The sequence below is a fragment of the Amblyomma americanum genome, chromosome 2 (assembly GCF_052857255.1).
Source record: "Amblyomma americanum isolate KBUSLIRL-KWMA chromosome 2, ASM5285725v1, whole genome shotgun sequence".
NCBI lineage: Eukaryota > Metazoa > Arthropoda > Arachnida > Ixodida > Ixodidae > Amblyomma > Amblyomma americanum.
The window spans coordinates 46,758,284-46,775,269 of NC_135498.1; the positions used below are offsets into that span (position 1 = coordinate 46,758,284).

The 16,986-nt window shown below is 50.9% G+C and overlaps 1 protein-coding gene across 1 annotated transcript in view; it reads right to left on the reverse strand.

Annotated features, from left to right (window-relative positions):
- The window catches only part of Tmtc2 (Transmembrane O-mannosyltransferase targeting cadherins 2), a 315,006-nt gene that overhangs the window by 176,033 nt on the left and 121,987 nt on the right, over positions 1-16,986 (reverse strand). Inside the window, exon 2 of the mRNA XM_077654186.1 lies at positions 8,197-8,457. Coding sequence (XP_077510312.1) covers positions 8,197-8,429 — 233 coding nt within the window. The 5' untranslated portion in view covers positions 8,430-8,457. The remainder of the gene's footprint in view (positions 1-8,196; positions 8,458-16,986) is intronic.

Here is a 16,986-nt window from a genome sequence, read left to right on the forward strand (position 1 = left end):
TCATTGCCCGTCTCGCGTTCAGGGATTTGAACAGACTTGCCAGTTACGCCCTCGGCGTGCGCTTAACTTTTATTGCAACGATTCCTGCTCTGCAAACTGAGTAGCACGATGTTATTTAGAGGAAACAGGTCTGTTTCCGACAGTTTATATGGAGAGTGTGTCTGACCCGACACATTCACGCCTCGTAGTATAAAACAAAAAACAGTTCTCGGTCTCACCACCTCCCCTCCCTTTCCCTTCTGGTTCGCTTTGTAAGACAGCACTACGTCATCTAGAGGATTGTGCTGCTCTTTGTTGGCTGCAAGCTCCAGCTGCGTTAGATTGGCCTTCAGCACGTAGCAAAGCCATGGTATATGCGAGCACTAAAAATCACTACGACGAAACATGGAGGTTTGACGCGACGAGCCAACGCAATCAAATCGCCAAGATGTCTGCTTTAAGAGCTCTTTAGCCCATTTCTTTTTTTTTTTGTGCAGCCGAATCATGCGGACAATTACGTGGTAGTATTTACAACCAGTCGACGGGGCCGAAGGTAACCAACGACGACAGGACCTTCCTGTCTCCTTTTCCCTCATATTTCGGCCTTCGACTGTCGGCTAACTATTAATGCGCGTTACGAGTACAACGCTAAATAAACATGCTGGTTCAACGGAAGCGTGTACAGGGCGCGCTTGCTTCGGGTGAATGTTTTTCGCGTCAAGGCGTCCTAACACTGAACGCTTCTCGACGACAACACAAACAACAGCAACAACAATGACGGCGACTGAACCAACAGCAGCGACACCAACAAAGACAACAACAGCGGCGAAAAGGGGGCCGACGAACAAACCTGCACCCCTGGAAACGTTCCCACCCATACACAGAGCCCGGACAAGTAAATACCAGCGAAAGGAACGCCAGCAACTCCGCGGGCTATACAACAGGAACGGAGGTAAGAACACAGGCAGCAAAGAAATGGTTGGAAAGGACGAGGGGGGGGGGGGGGGGGGGGGGGGGGGGGGGGGTCTTGGCAACAATCGCCGCCGCTGCTGCGCGAAGAAACAGTGAATGCCTGCCCCGTGAAGTGGTCTCAAGCGTCATACGTCAATCACGGGCCGTGCGCGCCGCGCCGAAACACACACCGGCGTGGTGGTGCACGTAGGGGTGTGTGCCTGCGCCGGTCGGACGGCGTGGCACGGAGAAAGAAGAACTAAGGAAGAGCGGTGAGAGAAAACGAAAGACAAGGGGAGAAAAAATTAAACGAAAACAAGAAAGAGACACCGCTGCCTCCTCCTCCTCTCAGGCCGGCTAATTACGGGGTCGCGACGGCGTCAGATCGAGCCGTGTTTTCACACTGTCTTCTTGGCTGCTCGCGCACACAGGCCAGTGCGGTGTGTGTATGGTGCCCGCGTGTGTTGTATAGCAGCTACAGAGCGCCTGGGCCGACGCACCGTGAACGTACGCCGCTGGAACGTGAACAACGACCAAAAAATGAAGAAGGGTAAACACACACGCCGTATTTAGTTTCGCACGCCCTCAAAGAATAGGACCCGAGAATTTTTTTCTTTTTTTGTAGCCAGCGCGGCGGCGTTATGCCAGCGCAGTCAGCGCACAACTCGGCCTCTTGTGACAGCCCGAAATTTACAGCGCCGGCAGCGTGTCTCTCTTGTTCGCTCAAGGCGGTGTGTCCGAGTTGACAGCCGCGCAGCTACCGAAACGCGAGCATTTTCTCTCACACTTTGACGTGACACGGAAGGACAATGCCTTTGCGGGAAGGCGTACCTTTCAAGCACGAAGTTTTGCTGACCAATCAAATCTTCTTCACGCGTGTGCGGATGCGATAAAGGCGCCGTTCTCCTAAAACAACTAAGAAAGGCAAATCCTGGTTCCCGTCGTCCGCGACGGCACAATTTCTACTGCCAGCTTTCGTCAAAATTTCTCCAGCACAACACAGGCGCAGGCTTGTGACAGTCCAGTCACAACCCCGCCGCTTCCCGCGAATCAAATCAAAAGACGCAGTGCCGAAGCATGCATGGATACAGGGCGCTCCTTGCTTCCGCGGCAGAGGCAGGCAAGCAACAAATCGCTTCCCTGTGGTCACCTATACATTAGCTGGAACCCGTTCGAACAGTTAGCGCACAGAAACGTTTGGGTATATAGAGTCAGATCGCAACCTGCAAACCAAGGAACAACGCGAATTCGCTGCCGGCTCGCACTCACACTTCTCACTACGGCGAAGGAGGCGTGCATGTGACCGAACACGCCTTCGACGCGGTATACGAAGGGAAAGAGTGTTCTATCAAAAGCCCGGACGCTTCACTGCCGCTACAGAGCGTATGCCTCGGGGCCAAGCTGATTCCCTCACTCCTACACAGACACACACATCGACTCTGAGGTATCCGCGCACCGAAACCCCACGGGCCGCATCAGCAGGCTCAGCAGAGTTGCGCAGTTCGGGGCGGCCGGTAGCGGGAAGACAACAGAGATTGAAATAAAAGGAAACAGCCGGCCTCGAGAGAGATGGAGGAGGTAGGAAGGACAAGAAGGCCGCGATGCGAGAGGCCCATGGGCCTCAGCCGCCTGTGTGTCGCTGTTTGAGGCCCGGCTACCGCTTGGCCATGTTCGCATGCTCGCACACAGCGCGTATACGTATAGGCATACATACTGCATCCACGGGCGCTGGCTACACTAGCGACGCACCTCCCCGTCGCTCCTTTTCATTTTCTCTCTTCTTCTGTTTCCTTCCACGTGACCCCGCCCGACGAGAGGAGCTGCATATAAGCTGCCGGTGTCTCGTCATTCGTCTTCATTCAGTCCTCCTCTGACACCGGGGGGACCCCGAGGCCCTTTTCCGGCCGACCAGCGCCCCGCGATCTCCTCCGTCCGGGCCGCCGGCCGCGCTTTTCTCCCCCTCCCCTCTCTCGAGGATTGGATTCCTTATACGCCGCAACCGCGCCGAAAGGCGGCGGTAAAGGTTCTCTAACCTCAAACGGACCAACTGCTGTAGAGCACTTCGGTGGCCAGAAACGTCGGTGCCGGCACCGAAGCGTGAGCTAACTCCATCTCTTTGTTCCTCCATCTTCCTTTTACCTTTTTTTTTTTTACCAATCCTACCGATTTTGGGTGAAGGACTCGAGCAGGCTGTCACGCGTGAGAGCTGTGAAGAAACGAATGGACCACCGAGCCTTGTCGTTTTCTTTCCTCTCGTCGGAGGGAAGTCATATATGGATGGTGCATTACGATCGATGCCGTCCAAGAGTCTGTGCGGGGAAATCGTTCCCTTGTCGGAGCTATACAGCCCTGTAGTAATTGTTATTCGCTGTGCTATACAACCCGTTCTCTCAGTCCTGCCTCGCCGCCGCGGAACAAAGCAAACGCGCAGACTAAAGAAAGCGCTAGCTTATATAGAGCATAGGATAAAGCTTTTTGTCGGGCGTTGTTCCCCTCACTTTGTTATCAAAAATCGCTCCAATTTTGACAGCGAGCAAAAAAAAAGAAAATCTAAATACGGAGAGAACCGAAAATCATGGATATCGATGGTATATCGAGCGCTCCTCCATTGGGTTGCCTTACAAACCCTCATATTGCAGACATACGCGACAGCCAGGCCGTTTTGACAAATGGGCTCTGAACGTTTACGAACGCGGATAAGGAGAATTCGGCGTCGCGGCCGACAAGACATCAAATGTATGTATAGCACTAACTAGCGCGTAGCAACGAATGCAAGCGTAATGCCAGGTCCTTCACGTGTATACGGTACATATCAGTCGAGCATCTCGAGTTACCGCGGTTTTTTGTCTCTGCTGTATGAGTGGCATATCTTGAAGTCAAGGTAATTACATAGCTGAATAATGCCAAAGCACGGCATTCAAGTTCAGCTCAAGGTAAATTAAGAGCACAAGCACGGCTGTATAGTTTTGTTTAAGTCATTAAACTACGTGAAACATGACTACAGTGCTGAAATGCAGCTTAACTCCGGTAGTTTATCTATCACACAAGGATCTGTTTATGGTCATAATCCATTAATATGGGCTAACTTGCGTACTTCTTATGCATTTCCTGTTACTGTTTCATATACCACATGAAATACCCTTTCTACTAACACTGGACCGTGAACCTCGAGGCAGACTTTCTAAACAAACTCGTTCATATGGCAAGGCACTTTCCTATGGCGACGCCGTAGTTATCAGTCAACGACGCACAGGGCGCGTGCATCCCGCAGTAAAAGAGCAAAGTGCGCGCACTGCTATAAACAGCAACCTCTCCCGCCTCCAACCACGGTGGGAAGGAAGAAAATGCAGCGGAACCTTCTAAGCTTCAGCAGCTACCTTGTTATCTCCATAACCTTTCCTACGCTCCTGTATATACACGAGTGTTTAAGTCGCGTAGAGATGGTCCCGTAGCCGAGTTCCCCAACCAGCGCTCGCGCACACACAAACACACTACCCAAGCAAAAGAACTGCTACACAGGCACAGCAAAGCAAATACGCATTTGTCTATCACTCACTCTCTCTCTCTTCGAGGCTGCTAGGCTGTACTCTCCTCCTCGTGCCTACGTGATTCCCTTCCCCTCCACTAGAGGGCACAAATGGCACCGGACACACAGGCAAAGCAAGAAGGTGGTGGCCGCGTGCAAGATGTAATGACGGCGAAAGAAGCGGGGTGGTGGTGATTTGGCGGAGAAAGAGAGGAGATGAAGGAACAAGGCATAGCAGCAGCAGCAACGCTGGGACGTTCCTGCGTTTCCTCGCACCTCGCAAGCGAGGAGGGAGACGGTAAACGCCGCAGGTATATACAGCGGTTGGCAGAGGCGGCCGTGTAAGAGGAGGAGGAGGAGGAAGAGAGAAGCGGCGGTTGTTACCGCATCCCGGGAGCCGCGCGCCGATTGCCGCAGAGGCCCGTTCCAAATGAATCGGTTCGACCCCGAGGCACACACAACACATACCGAGGAGCGTTCAAGTGTAATCACACTCGACAGTCGGCAACGCCGAAGAGGCTCCCGCTGCCTCGAGAGAGATCGCAACGCGAAGGCCCAGCAAGGGGGCAGTGGTGTGCTGCTGCTGCGGAGCTGGAGGGAATGGCGCGCGAAGATTCGACTCTGAAACCTGATAGCAGGAGCTGCGCGGTGCTCCACGGTCACATCATTTATATGCATTAAGAATACAAACCATTAGGAAAAGAAACGAACTCCGGGGAAAGAGAGGGAGAGGTGGAAACGCTACACGCGCACACCTGGAACACATATTCGCGATGTGCACATATGCCGTCCTCTCGCCCGCGCGCTCAGGAATCGATATCCGGGCCAACCGAGGCATTCAATTAGACCCGTGCCCGAGCACAAAATAAGCTTCGCCGCGGCTCGGATGATACCGGCTGCTCTCGCGCGTCGGCGAAAACGCCTCCGCTCTCCTCGAACGCGCCGAGCCGTGAGGCAGCCGGAGGAAGGAACAATTTGTCTCTGCCAAGACGGCCTCTTCACGGCACAGCTCTCTTTTTTCTCTCCGTGGGCGTTTGTCTGTCTATCGTTACCGCACGTTGCCAGAAACTTTCTTTGCTTCCTCTTACTGCTTGCGCGAAAGATGACGGCGTGACTGAATGTCGGAAGCTTGATACTGTAGTACTCAAAGACGTTGAGCACGCGCGGTTAAAGAATGAGAAGTCCTTTTTCTGACGTACTAGATTCTTTTTGTGCGGGCACGTACTAAGCGCCTGCAATGCAGTTTTTGTCGTATATATAGGGGAAGTTTGAGCGCATACTTTGACAAGTGATGCTGAATCGCTGTTGAACGCTAGAAATCGGTGTTTACATCGTTAACATTCTTGCAGTTCATCGAGACATGGACAGACAGAAAACGGTGACTGAGCAAACTCTGCAAAGATGTGAAGCCGACCAGTCCAGGAGAGTAAAGGTGCCCAATAAAGCTTTTACGAGCCCGGAAATCAAGAACACGCCTAGCTGCTTTGCAGCCTAAGCATGCGGCACACTTCCCCGGGGCAACCTGCAATTTGCCCACGCCAGTGTAAGGCCACACCTGCAGGCAACAACGAAAACAATCTTTCTTCTCTGCCTTCCTTTTGTGAAAACTTTTACATCATATTTCCGCACATCGCTTCCTTCGATATGGTTTTTAAGTTGTTATGAAAGCAGTTCTTAGCCCTTCGCGCGTCGTCATATGAACGGCAAGTCACTTTGAAGAGAACACCTACGTGTGACGTGACCATAAACCAGACTTCAGTGTAGCTCACAAAACTGTAGGCACCAAAAAGAGGCAATCATAGAAACCAGGCTCTAAATAGATGGTTGTTGAATCTTCTTGGCGCTGTAGTTTAGATTTGCGCAGTTAGTGACCTGCTTTTCTCTCTTACACACATGAGCGAAACCCAATAATTCTAAATCTCTCAGTTAACATGTAAGCGCGTGTGGGATTATGGGCTCGCTTGTGCAGCATCTTCCGAATACAGTTTATAGTAAAAAATAATGTATGAAGACGTATTTTGAGGCACCAAGGAACGCGTGTAGAATATGGTGTGCTCACTACCATTTCATGACACTGGAAAATGGAATCTTGAATACAGACCAAGTTCCTGACCGAAGAGATCTCATTTCCACTCCCCCCATCTCTTAGGTTCGCCGCTTCCCTATCTAAATTAATTCATTGCTCCTCCTAAAACATGGGGCACACCATTGTGAAGTAGTACTCGGATTCATTTCAAACCATTTATGCTGTTTACCTACGCGCAATAAAATCACCATAGACGGGGACTCTCGCAATTCGCTTGTGTTGAAGTGCGGCCGCCACAATGACGGTTCAGACCAATACTCATTATCGAAACGCAGTGGCAATTGATCTGCTGCAGGGCTTGAAGTAGTCGATGCTCTGTATTAACACTGTCATCAACGAAATTGCCGTTGTGAATGTGATGTGCTTCATTGAAACGTGCCAGAGAAAGCGGTGCAGACAATTTTTGCCCCACACAAGTTGCAACTGATAGGTCCATATGGCCGGATCGCAGTGTAGTTGTTTAACCAGACAGGTTTCTGCTTTTCGTAGAGCATCAACGAAACTTTTGGGATGTGCTGATGCAGAGTACGGAATGTCATTTAGGGAATGAAAGCGTGTAACAAAATCTGGCCAGCGCACGCCTCCATTGAAAAGGCACTGAAACAACGCAAAGACCAATATCATGACTCATAGGCCTATCGATATACTGTCCAAACTGACTCTATCGCACGCAATCCAGCTATAGTTGAACGATACACGGTTGGTCAAGGCTTGCGCCAGACCAGAGACTTGCAGTGCTGCATTCACGACAGCCACGAAGTTCAAAATCCATGGAGGGTGATTCTCATCTTCACCGCTGAGGACCTTCGGTAGCTTCGTAAGTGTACGACTGCACTGCTCAAAAGCAGACCCCGTGCAGTGGGGACTGTTCACCGACGCCGTTCATGGCTGCGCGAATGAGAAAAAGTGCGCAGCACCTGAACTCATGACTGCATGAACTTAGTGCACTGCTGGTGCATTCGCACTGTAGAAGCCAGAAAAGGGAGCTGAATTGTGGAGGAAACGAAACTAGCGTATAGTTGCTCTAAGTAACCGGGTATTCACTGCTGTCGGAACGGAACGCCGTCGGCAAACTGAAAACCAAGTCGCCATGCTGATAGAAAGCAAGGACTGCACGGTGGGAAATACCGATGCATGAAAGTGTTTGCAAATGCCACCATGAAAAGTAGGCCTGTACGGTGCCCTCTCCGCTGGCTGACATCCTCAGGCACGCCGGAGAGAAGCGCCAAACATTCCACATTACTTTCCAGATATCAGTGCTTAACCAGGAACTCTCTCTGATCTAATCTATGTGGCTGTGATGTAATCATCGCGTACACGAGAGACAACTATAAGTTATTCGAAGCCGGCTGTCCGTCACCTGCTGTGTGATAACGCCGCAACAACTAAGCGTAATTCCGCTTCTGAAAACCAAAAAAAAAGAAAACTCGTCCTGTGCCCCGCACACACAGGAAATACACGAGAAAGAAAACAATAATTAGCGAGACTCCTGTTGCTCGAGACGTCCTGCACGAGGCAGCTCCTAATCCAGTGGCTGTTGAACTCACTCACTCGGCCGACAGAAGTTTTCAGAGTAGACGTATGCGAGCACGTGCGGCCGTCAAAAGCGTCACACAGGCAGAAACACACTGCAGCCGCGTTTCACAACACTCACCTGTCGTCGTAGGCGAAGTCCGCCTCGAGCGTGTTCCAGTAGAGGAGGCAGGCCCATCCGGAGACGAGCGCCACAGCGCCGTAGTAGTCCATGTTGCTCAGTTTGCGACTGTGCCGCGACTGCTGAGCCTGGTGCGCCGCCGCCGGCTGCTGCTGCTGCTGGTGTCCTCCGCCAGGTGGCGCCGCCTCCCTCCGCGCATGCGCACGAAGCACGCCGCCGCTGCGGCCCGTCATGGATCGGCCAATGGGCGCCCCCCTCGGGCTGCGCACGAAAGAAGAGACGACGCAGGCCATGAGCGCGTGCGTGCGTGCGTGCGTGCGCGCGCGTTTTTCGCTTTTGCTTTTTGGCGCGCCGCGGCAAGCCGGCAACGGCGTGCGCGGGCGCGCGCCAAGCACAAACCGCCACCGCCGCGGCGGTGGTGGTGGCGGCGGCGGGGAAGTCGAAAATTGGCGCCCAAAGTAGGGCCTGTCTTTCCGGCGGCCTGACCAGCCTCGGAGGCGCCTCAGAAACGACGGTCCCTTCGGCGGCTGCAGCCCACACTGCCACTACTCCTCCGGGAAAGGCGAGCCACGGAAGGCCCGTTCGCAGAAAGCAGCGTTTTGTAGGCACCGGCGGAAGGGGGGCGACCCGGGAGAAGAAGAGGGGCGGCAGAAAAGAACGCGGCTGAAGGAGCGGGAAAGATTGCTGGGGGACTTTCGACGCTCTGTTGCAACTCGACAGGGTGTCTGCACTGCCGCTTTAATGTTCCCCTGGACGGTCGGGAGTGTTTTTTAACGGAATCCCGCAGGAGTGCCGGCACGGAGACGTTGGCTGCGATAATCGGCCCTCTATGGGCGGTAAATGTATATACAGTTCAAGCTTGTAGCTTGGGCTCCCGTTCAAATTTCTAAGACTCGTGCCTCATTGCAGTTTGCAAGTTGGGATGTAATGTCATGAATTGGGATGTAATGTCATGACTTAGAATAGCCGTTTCAGTTTCACGTCTAATTAATATAGCACTCAACAGTTCCAATCACTCCACACTGTACACGAGGCCTCTTGATCTGTCCCAGCACTGCGGCTGGCATAGCAAGCAGGTGGCAGGCACCAGTGACTTGTGCCACAATCGCAGTGCCGCCACGAAGTGTTGCCACTGAGTACCGGAAATTTGGTTGATGTGAAGTCTGCTTTAAAGTGTGGGAGTAAATAAAGGCACAGTGTCTGACAGGACTTTTGGAGATAACGCTAATAATAGTTGCGCAAGCACAATGTCGTCATTCTTTGATTGGCTTAATCTCCCGAAGTACTTAATGTGCTAGAGTAGCTTTGCACCCCCCCCCCCCCCCCCCCCCAATGAAACACGGCCCCACAATGAAGCAATGGTCTAGCTTCTCAAGTGGCTTACTGCCTTCCTTCGAAACAAATTTATTTATTTATTTTATTTATTTCCAACATACTGCTAGCCTCATTGTGGAGGCTCTTGCAGGACAGGGATAAATTATATACACACAAAAAAAACGTTTACAGTCAGGTTACTGCAGGAATCAAAATAATAATAACAAAAAATCTTGGTTGCAAATTAACTTCAAAAAAAGAACAAGGCAATGAAATACAATTCAATAAATCATGTACACAGAAACAAAATAAAAACAAACAATTCCAAAACTATTCCCTTATTCCCATTCAAGATTTGACAATCCTTCCAAAAAAGCACCACGAGAATTACAGGTGACCACATCACTCGGCAACGCATTCCAATCTCATAGTGACACGTGGCTTGCAGAAAGAACAAAGATTTGAATGTGTCACTATGAAATCTGTACTCGCTAATGTGCTTAGTATGCTTTGTTCTCGAGTGTACTGAGTTGGAAAATGACAAGTACTTGTTTCTATCTATTTTGAATGCATCATTTAAAAGTAGAAAAAGAAACTTTATCCGCAAGAATTTGGCCCTATTTTGTATTGTTGAAAGACCAGCTTTGCGTAACAGTGCTGTAGGGGAATAGCTACGGCGGTGCTTGTTATAAATGAATCTAATGGCCTTTCGCTGAACGCTTTCTAATTGATCTAAGCAGTGGTTAGTTGCTGACGGAAACCAAAAAATTATGCTATATTCTAGTACTGAACGAACAAGTGAGGTATACGCTAATAATTTGGTGTCAGGTGCAGCAGATGTTAAGGAACGGTTCAACGAATAGAGCGCAGTAAGTGCCTTAGATGTTATATACGAAACATGCCTATTCCATTTCAAATCCGATGAGATCAAAATTCCTAAGTGCTTATGTTCATCAACCTCGAACCGGAAAGCCATTGTAAGCGCAGATGCCTAAACATTGAACGGAAGGACGAAGAGCGAATAAAATAGGGAGAAAGAGCAAAAAAAAGTAAGAACGTTTCGCATTTGAATCGGCATCTTCTACTTTCGGAAAACCGCGTTTAGTACCACAGTTGCGACGCTTGTAAACACTGGGTAATTTCTAAGATTTCTTTCCGCGGCGCCTGCGGACAGCAGAATCTTCGCAGAGAAGACACTGCAGCCAATTCGGCGAGAATAAAGCGAGTTGAACTCTTAATTTTTTTTTTAATTGGTTTTGGGGGAAAGGAAATGGCGCAGTATCTGTCTCATATATCGTTGGACACCTGAACCGCGCCGTAAAGGAAGGGATAAAGGCGGGAGTGAAAGAAGAAAGGAAGAGAGAGGTGCCGTAGTGGAGGGCTCCGGAATAATTTCGACCACCTGGGGATCTTTAACGTGCACTGACATCGCACAGCACACGGGAGGCCTTAGCGTTTTTCCTCCATAAAAACGCAGCCGCCGCGGTCGGGTTCGAACCCGGGAACTCCGGATCAGTAGTCGAGCGCCCTAACCACTGAGCCACCGCGGCGGGGCAATATTAAAAAAAAAAATTAAACAAGGAACGAGAAGAAGACCAGCGGCTAAAAGGGAAAAAAAGACTGAGCAAAAGGAGAGAGAACCCCCAGAAGAAGAAAGGCGGACTGAAAGAGAGGTTTCCGAAAGCAGCAAAGCCTGGCATTTTGTCCGTCCGCGTAGACGTCGGTGCCGGCCAGCTTCCCCGAGAGAGGAAACCGCAGACGGTCGCAGTGGCGCCGGTGCCCCATTAGCCGAGCGCCGCCGCCGCCACTGCTGCTGCGACTCGACCGGCCTGGTCGTCGCCGCTCCGCACAGGCGGCGAAAAAACACATGTCCACGGGGCGAATCGGGGCGGGTACCTGCCTTCCTGCCCGCCCGCGGGCCCGAGGGGTCACGCGACAAACGTCTTGGGTTCCCCGCGTGTTGTCGGGCTCTCTCAGGGGAAAGACTTGCGGTGCAGAGAAACCGCCGGGGTGGCTCAGCTCTCGTGGCGTTCTACTGCGGAGCGGAACGCCAGTTCGATTGTGCATTACTCAGGCTGCGCTGCAGTTGGTTGGGGGCGAAATGCGAGAATGGGAACCCTCAAAAATACATATGGCGTGCTTCAGGCCTTGCTGTGCAACTACGGTAAGTCATATTAGATGGCTGCAGCGCAATGAAACAAGGGGGAGAGTATAGAGAACGAAAGACTAGGAGACAAAGACGCATCGTTGAATGTGTCTTGCCTACTTCAGGGCATCTTTGACCAGTTGTTCCTGTAGTTGCGTATTAACTAGGCCTACTTTTGTTATTTTTTAAATGAACCGCTGTTTGCATGCTGGTGTCGAAAATAAGGCGAAAGTTTAACTTATTTGACCAAGGAAGCGAAAAGAGAGGGATGGATTACCGCGAATTCTGGCAATTAAGAAAACGAGAGAAGCTTTTATAGCGTGAAATATGAATGTCTCAGACAAAGACTCAAAAAGAAACAGAGCACGTCCCCCCCCCCCCCCCCCCCCATGCTAGAACGCCCAAGGGGATTAACCACGACGTCATGAGGATTGGTCGATGCCACTCGCTGGTGGGTCTCGTTTGAGGGGCATTTGCCACTTCGTTCTTGAGTTGTATCCGACTGAAGGGTCCGAAGACTGCATGCAACAAACGCTCATCGCGTTCGCTTTTCCTGTAAAGTCATTCGCAGCTCTCAAGACCGCACCGTCAACACCGCCTAATCCAAAACACACGTAAAATCTACCGTGCGATAGCTTTCCTTCCCGTAGAAATAAGCAGCGCGACAGTCTGCACGGCTTGCGAAGCAGCGACATCGTAAAACAAAAGTTATTTTCAAAGAAAAAAAGAATTACTCGCTTTATTGACTGAACGCACGCGTGCTTGCGAGCGAGGTCAGAAAGATGAGGACCCTAACTTTCGTGCTCATAAACGATAACAGCGAACAGAATCTCGCGGTTCCTCGCAAGAAAGCAAACAGTTAAAAAAAAAACAAAAAGTCTGAAGGCGAAGAAGAAATCGCACTGGATGCGGAATGAGAGGGTTTCGAAATAAACTACGGTCGCTGGAGAAGGAAACAAAAGAAAAGAAGGAAAATGTGCAAAAAAACAAAAGCCAGAATTGACACAGAAAGAAACCAAAGCACAGCACGCAATGCGCACGAGGGAAGAGTCAAGTGCATCAGCGGGAAGAAATACAAGGGCCGCGAGCGTGCGCTCAGAAAGCAACGCGGTTGTTAAAAAAAGAGAGAGCTGTTCCCGGACGGGCCTTCTCCCCTTCTAAGCTTCCCGCCCTCTCAACAACAATTGAGGAGCAGCGGCGAAGAGGCCAACTCATGCACGCATTTTTCCCCGGGAAGTCGTAATTTTAGGAGAGCGCCGAACTGCAGCGCAAGCTGGCGGCGACGGCAAGCGTCCCTCCTGCTCCCTCCCCATCTCTCTCTCTTTCTCTTTCTCAACCCCCCTCCCTCTGTTTCTTCTCCGGCTATGCAGACCAGTGCAGACACTCGACTCGAGAGTGAGGAGGAGGAGGAGGACGAAGCTTTGCTTCTTCTTGTGTTTCCTGTCTCTGTAGTCCCCCTTCTTCACTTGCAGACCTGGATGCTGCCTGAATATGCAGAAGCGAAAAAAAGTTCTCAAGCTGGGATGCTCGTTCAGTTGCACTTGCACGCTGCACTAGACCGAACAAAAATATGTACGGAGCACATTTCTCAACGAATGTAGGTGACGCTATGCTCAAGTACAAGCATAATCAATTGAGAGTTTTAGCATAGCGGACGTGTATTGGCGCTAGTCCTTGTCTGCCTTTCTTTCTGTCTATGTTTTTGCAGCGCTTCCGAAAATGATGTATTAGCGTAGGCGTGCACCGGGTTGACGTACGCCTGCTGCGCAGGCGCTGTGGTTGGCGAGAGCGCGGCACCTTGTCCCACGTGGTGAAACTGAGAGTGCGCTGTGGATACACGTTAATCCGGTAAACGTCTACGCTGAAACGTGTTCGCTATGATAAAACTCTCCAATCTTAATGCCATCGATCCTTGTCCGCAGAACACGATTATCAGTTGGTGACGGACACTTACGCGGTGCAAGATAGACGCACCAGGCAGCTCATGAGTTTTGCTCAGTTTTTTTTTTTTTGCCCAAAATAAAATGCTTTAGAGGAACTTAACCTGACAAGGTTAAGCGATGACCTTCAAGTCATGTCAAACTACACCGCGTGCAACGTATGCTGCGACCAAGCTTGTGGAGGTGCTGTGCGTGGTGATTGTATGTGAGCCCGATTTCCGAGGCACAGAGCTAGTGCTCTTAAGTCTTTTGTTTTTATCATAACCCCATCCCCCTCCGCTCTTTTTTTCCCTTTCTTTCTACTATCCGCTCAGTACTACCAAATTGCTCCAAAACAGACTAGCCATTTGTGTACAATTACACTCGACGTGAACGTCAACGCGGCGTTAATTAGGGATGACGCGCGCGATCGGTGGTTGGTAGTCGTCCTACTACTTTAGAGCTTAGTTAACTGTTAATCCAGGCCCGCATTGGCAGCTTCCTAGCGGAGATGGCAACCCTCTTCACTTGGAGAAACCCTTGAGGGCACACTTGAGAAAAGCTCCCTTCTTCGTTGTTGCGAAGAGCCCGCGTTTCTCCCTTCCCCCTTTTGCCCTCTCCCCTCCTTCCTCAGCCTGCTTTTCTCCATGGGCTAACAACAATCTCTCCCCTCACTTCTGCCGTTCCAGCATGCTCTCTCACTCTCTCTCAGTGCATATACACATCGCATACACACGACTATCAATTGAACAGGCACATTCGTCGCTGGGGGCGGAAGAAGGGTTTACTTTCTGGCGTCTCAGCCTCTCCACTCTTTTCATTTGGCTCATGGGCGTTTTTTTTTTTTTTGCTTCCATAGAAGAATAAGAAAACAAACAAAACCATCGTACATAAATATGGCGAGCAGGAGCGAGCGAGGTGGGGGCGAAAGGTGCCGGCATATAAGGCTCGCGCACGAAGCGCAGGAATGCACAGGGTACGATAGACCGAGAGAGAGAGAGAGAGAGAGAGTGAGGGGGAAGAGAGAAAAATAAACAGGGACAACGACGGAAGCGGCGGCGGCGGCGGAGGAGGTTCGTGTGTGCGAGCGCGCGCGGCTGCAGGATAGTCCGCGGAACTGAGAAAAAGATGCGCGTATACTATAGCGCGGGCGAAGAAACGAAAAACCCGTAAATTAGGGGAGATACGAGCGTGAGGTATACAATTACGCGTGCGCCAAACAATGACTTAGAGGTGGGGGGGACTCCGCTATACTTCATTGCACTCCCTGCGCGAGCGGCGCCAGCTCTTTGCGCGCCCCCGAGCGGTGTGCGCTCTCCTCCGGTTCCTTATTCTTATCCTTCGCTCTCTTCTTCTCCACTGCTTTTTTTTCCTTTTTTAGGCGGCGGCAACAACGCTCAACATTCCCCCCAGCGCAGTGCTTTGCCAGGTTTGTTTCCATGGCGGCGTCGCCTCTCTGTCCATTCTGCCTCCCCCCCACACACACACTTCGGTTCTTCCGTTCTTCCAGTTCCCAATAGCCATGCCCGGCGCTTTTGCCGCTGGCTGTGCTTACATGCGCTATTATTTTCTCGGCCGAGCCTCGAGATTACCGGCTACCGGAGCTGCTCGCTTCGACACTGATGCCGCATGACTATCAGTTCTCAGGAGGGTCGGCGCGGTAACTACTACACAGTTCTCGTTAAAGCAGAAAGCGGAGCCAGAGAGAAAAAATGGACCACATCATTTTTCTTTTTCTTTTTCGCACTCTCTCTCTCTCTCTCCGGCCTGACCAGAGAAAGCAGAAGAGCGATGGTCATATTCACGTAAAAGTTGTTCACCCCCCCCCCCCTTTCTCCCCGCCACCCCTTGGTTGAGACTCATCAATAGCGCTTTCCTGATTGTTGTTTCTTTTCCAGGTTTTTTAGGGCTCTTCGCCTCTTCATGCACAACAGCATGGACTCTAGGGGAAGGTGCCACGTTTCCAAGTTGTCGCGCAGCTGTCATTGTGATGCCAGTCCTTCGAGAGTCTATGCAGAATCATTCCGTGTCCCGTGGCATGACCTTTACTATACTTTCTTTTGAGTGCGTCAAAGTTCCTCGGGCTGCGGCTGTGCCCTTGTGGGCTGACCAACTGTTTCGCGATCCCCAAGGTGACGATTGCGGAGACGTCACGCTTGCTGGCACTAAACACAGATGCGAAACAGCGCAGCATAAATGGGCGCTGAGGAGACGGTGAACGCCACACAACGAATTCCGGTGCTTGTCATCCTCTCAGTCACCGTTTATTGCGATTAATATTCGTAATCTGAGGCACAAATTTCTGGGTTCAAACGCTCGACCAGCCGACACGCTTTTTCGAACGAGTGCGAAGCTCTATACTTCCCGGGGAAGAACAGCTTAATAATGAATTTTGAGGGGTTTAACTTAGTAAGGATGCTGATCTGGCCTGAGAGACTTCTCCAACCGCTCTCCCCCCCCTCTCTCTCTCTCTTTTTTTTTTTTACAGGGAAAGACGTTCACACCCTTGAACAAAACCGGTGCGTTCCCGCCGTTCCAAGGATTCGAACCCGGTGCCTCCTGCATAATGGTACGCCCAGGGGTTCCTTTCCGTTGTAGCATTTTCCTGTGACTTGGCGCTGCGGCACTGTAGCACATGTGCACTTGACACCTCGCGTAAGGGAGTAGTGGAGCAAACAGGCAGAAATGGTTTGCTATCCCATTAGTTTTAGCTCACCGGCATTGTGGAGACAACACGGAGTAGTCTGTGTATACGTAAAAGCACTTTCTAGAAATAAAAGTTTGCTAGTACGACAACAAAAACTACTACTACAACTACTACTACTACCACCACAGCCACCGTCAACAAAGTGAACATCTTTGATACCACCATCACCTGAGACTCATCGAACAACACCAATTCAAAGCGCACGCGGCGAAAATGCCTTCAAGGCAATGAACTGGACCTGAAATGATGGCGTTGACCGCTATAGAAGGACGTTTCTGGGTGGTCATGCGAGCGGTGGTGACAGAGGACTGCCAGGGGCCGTATTACGTAACTGTCACAAATTCTGTCAAAAGTTATTGACAGTGACGTCAAAATGACGAAACGAAAAGACGTCACCGCTGACGCAACGAGGAATCAGCCAATTACAGCAAGACGGTGCCCCGAGAGAATTTTTTTTTTCAAGACGAGGGGCCGTCTGCTAAATTTTTCTAAGACTTAAGAAATACGCAGGTATAAAACTAACTAATATTTTATTTTACCAGAACAATGTGTTTAAAGTTAGAAAATATTAAGCAAAAGAAAAAGCGTTCGAAGTTGTGCTAATAAATTGGCTGGTGGGTAACTTTTGCTGCCGCGGGGATGCGCTCACGGCGGTAAAACGTCAAGCCGCTTTGCGCAAAAGGAGCCGATTCCACGCCGTGTTA